The 2796-nt window shown below is 30.5% G+C and overlaps 1 protein-coding gene across 1 annotated transcript; it reads left to right on the top strand.

Annotated features, from left to right (window-relative positions):
* The first annotated feature begins 763 nt into the window (after positions 1-763).
* LOC112708394 (protein VASCULATURE COMPLEXITY AND CONNECTIVITY) lies at positions 764-2338 on the top strand. The gene is made up of 3 exons (XM_025760555.3): positions 764-1022; positions 1506-1711; positions 1898-2338. Exons 1-3 carry the CDS (start codon positions 918-920, stop codon positions 2073-2075), a joined length of 489 nt encoding a protein of 162 aa, XP_025616340.1. The 5' UTR covers positions 764-917; the 3' UTR covers positions 2076-2338.
* Positions 2339-2796: the final 458 nt, after the last annotated feature.

Genomic DNA, 2796 nt, shown 5'->3' with positions numbered 1-2796 from the left:
AGAATGGATTTTTAAAGATATGTTTCTTAAAAAAAATTCTAGTTTTAATAAATAAAAAAATTTAAGAATCATAACATTTCATGATTCATTCTTAAATCTACTTTGATTTTCTATAAACTAACAATTTTGGACCATTTTGTTCAATTAAAAAATGAGTTATATTTTACAAAATTAAACCTGTGAGATTTAAAAAATGATGGAATGAAAGAAAAAAATAAGTAAAATAATAGAATAATTAAATATATAATAATAAAATAATCAAACTTATTTATTATAGTACAATAAAATTTTTTGAGATACTAAATACGTATTTTTATAATTGATTACATACCATAATTGACTAATCAATTGATTGATTTAATGTATTTTGACTTATTTTATTTTTATCTCTCACTACGCTCGGTTTTTTTTTTTTTTTTGGATTAATCGATATATCGATTTTACAATTGTGCTTATAGCAACTAGCAAGAAATAAAATATGAACCCCCATAAAAGGAGAATAAATTAATAGTATAAAGTAAGCACGTATTAAAATTTAGAACACAATTATCACAAATTTACACACTGATTATTTAGGATAATATACGGCGTATATAAATGTAGATGTGGATACTAGATTTATACCTATAGCCACGCATGCTATATACTATGAGCTGGTTTATACCCTACTTTCCTTGCACTCTATTGAACGAATCCAGCACTCCGGAGAAGAAAAAAATAAGACACAAAAGCATATTAAAGTTTATTTGTACAGTTTGGACAAAAGAAACTTTTCCCACTTGTTTCAACTTCTTCTTACTCTTCATGTATATAAATATTATTGCCCCCTACGTATCTTTTCACTCCACTATACTATTTGTCAATTAGTACTTGCCAAGAAGCAAACCAAAAACAGACAGCTAAATTCTTCCACAACAATGGCCCCTACTAGATCAACAGGAATTTTTCTTTGTCTCCTGATTATAATTATGGATGTTGCAGCTGGGATTCTTGGCATAGAGGCTGAAATTGCACAAAACAAGGTATGCTGCGAGATATATAGATTTTTTAATGTTGTATTTGGTAACTGTCTGTTAAAAATATAATCATTCATGTTACTTTCTCTTATCAGTTTAAGTTTTTGAAATGATTAGTGATTTTATAATATGGTATCTATGTCTGAAAGTTTTAGAATTTAACCTTTGAAAAACTCTAAAAATGAAAAAATATGTATCACACATAAAAATAAAAAAAACTTAGAAAAAATTAAATAAACCCAACAAGAAATCTTATTTTTTTCTTTTAGTTTAAATTTTTAGAACGAGTAATTTCATGACACTGTCTTATGATTCAAAATGAATATAAAATACAAAATCATAAGAATTTTTACCTCATCAAAATAAGTTTCTATGTCACAATATTACTATAAACATATAAAAAGTGTATTCAAATTAAAGGACTACCTACTTTAATACATTGAAGTAAATGTTAATTAAGAGACAACAATGATTGGGTTTGATAAACAGGTTCAGCACTTAAAATTGTGGCTATTCGAGTGTAGAGACCCAAGTCAGAAGGCCTTTCAAATGGGGTTGGCTGCAGCCATACTTTTGGGGCTAGCCCATGCTATAGTCTGTTTAATGGGTGGCTTAAGTTGCCTTTGTTCTCAACAAGGGATTAATAGGGCTTCTTCAAACAAGCAAATTTCCATGCTTTGCCTTGTTTTAGCATGGTAATGTCTCTCTAGCTCCATACCACTTGATTTAGAGTTGTATTATTTGTATTCACTTCTTTGTTTATTCCTCGCCCTGATATACTAAGGACTAATCTGTGGAGCTTGCAACTTTGTCGGAATCGGTCCAATATAAAATAAAATAAGTATACAAGTGTTTATTGAAACCATATTTTTGTTGGTCAGGATTGCATTGGCTGTTGGAATGATCTTGCTGGTGATAGGGACAAAATCAAACCACGGTTCAAACGGTTCTTGTGGATTCTCACACCATCACTTCTTGTCCATTGGTGGCATTTCTTGTTTTGTTCATGGCCTATTCTCAGTTTTATATTACGGTTCTGCCACCGCCACATTTAATTAAGTAGTGTGTAAGATAATTTCTCGAGTGCTTTATTGCTTTTGATGACAGTTTGTTTATCTCTCTCTCTATATATGGCAAATGTGTCCAAGCCATTCATACTAGGAAAAGAAAAGATGCAAACTTGTTAGGTATCTTGTATGTCTTTCGCTATTAAATTCATTTTTAGTTATTAATTCGTTCTTTTATATCCAATGAATTTGTTGTAATTGTAGCAAAGAGATTAAGTAAAAACTCGCCACAATAAAATGTACTTTTTTCTTATATATTTTTTAAATATTCTTTTATTTATGTAGGTTTAAGTACTGAAATCGTTCCTAAAGTCTAGGGTAAAAATCAAAATCGTCTCCGACCATTTTTTGTTATTAAAATCATCCTCAACATTACAAAACGTTATAAAATCGTTATTTTCTATTTTTTTTGACCAAATTACCTTTAACTATTAATAAAAATAATATTTTAAAAAAAAATAAAATCCCACCCCACCCACACCCAACATCCCTTCGTCTCTCCCTCCACCCCAAACCCACCCCTAATTCCATCATCATCAGTTCCCACTCCCTCACCCCCTCACCTCACTCCCTTACCCCCTCACCCCTGCGTCCAACCCGTGTGCCACCCCTGCGTTCAACCCACGCGCCGCCCCTTCGTTCTTCCTATTTTTTTTCTTTTTTTAATTTTTGAAGAACATATACATAATTGATGATAGATTGTTGCTAATTTT

Source organism: Arachis hypogaea, chromosome 8 (genome assembly GCF_003086295.3).
Source record: "Arachis hypogaea cultivar Tifrunner chromosome 8, arahy.Tifrunner.gnm2.J5K5, whole genome shotgun sequence".
Taxonomy (NCBI): Eukaryota; Viridiplantae; Streptophyta; class Magnoliopsida; order Fabales; family Fabaceae; genus Arachis; species Arachis hypogaea.
This window is presented reverse-complemented; position numbering and strand designations above follow the sequence as displayed.

Bases quoted from the DNA above. Each gene is read 5' to 3' on its own strand.
- LOC112708394 (XM_025760555.3), top strand. From the start codon at position 918: ATGGCCCCTACTAGATCAACAGGAATTTTTCTTTGTCTCCTGATTATA. The intron at 1,023-1,505 runs GTATGCTGCGAG...TTTGATAAACAG, and splicing joins CTGAAATTGCACAAAACAAG to GTTCAGCACTTAAAATTGTG. The intron at 1,712-1,897 runs GTAATGTCTCTC...TTTGTTGGTCAG, and splicing joins CTTTGCCTTGTTTTAGCATG to GATTGCATTGGCTGTTGGAA.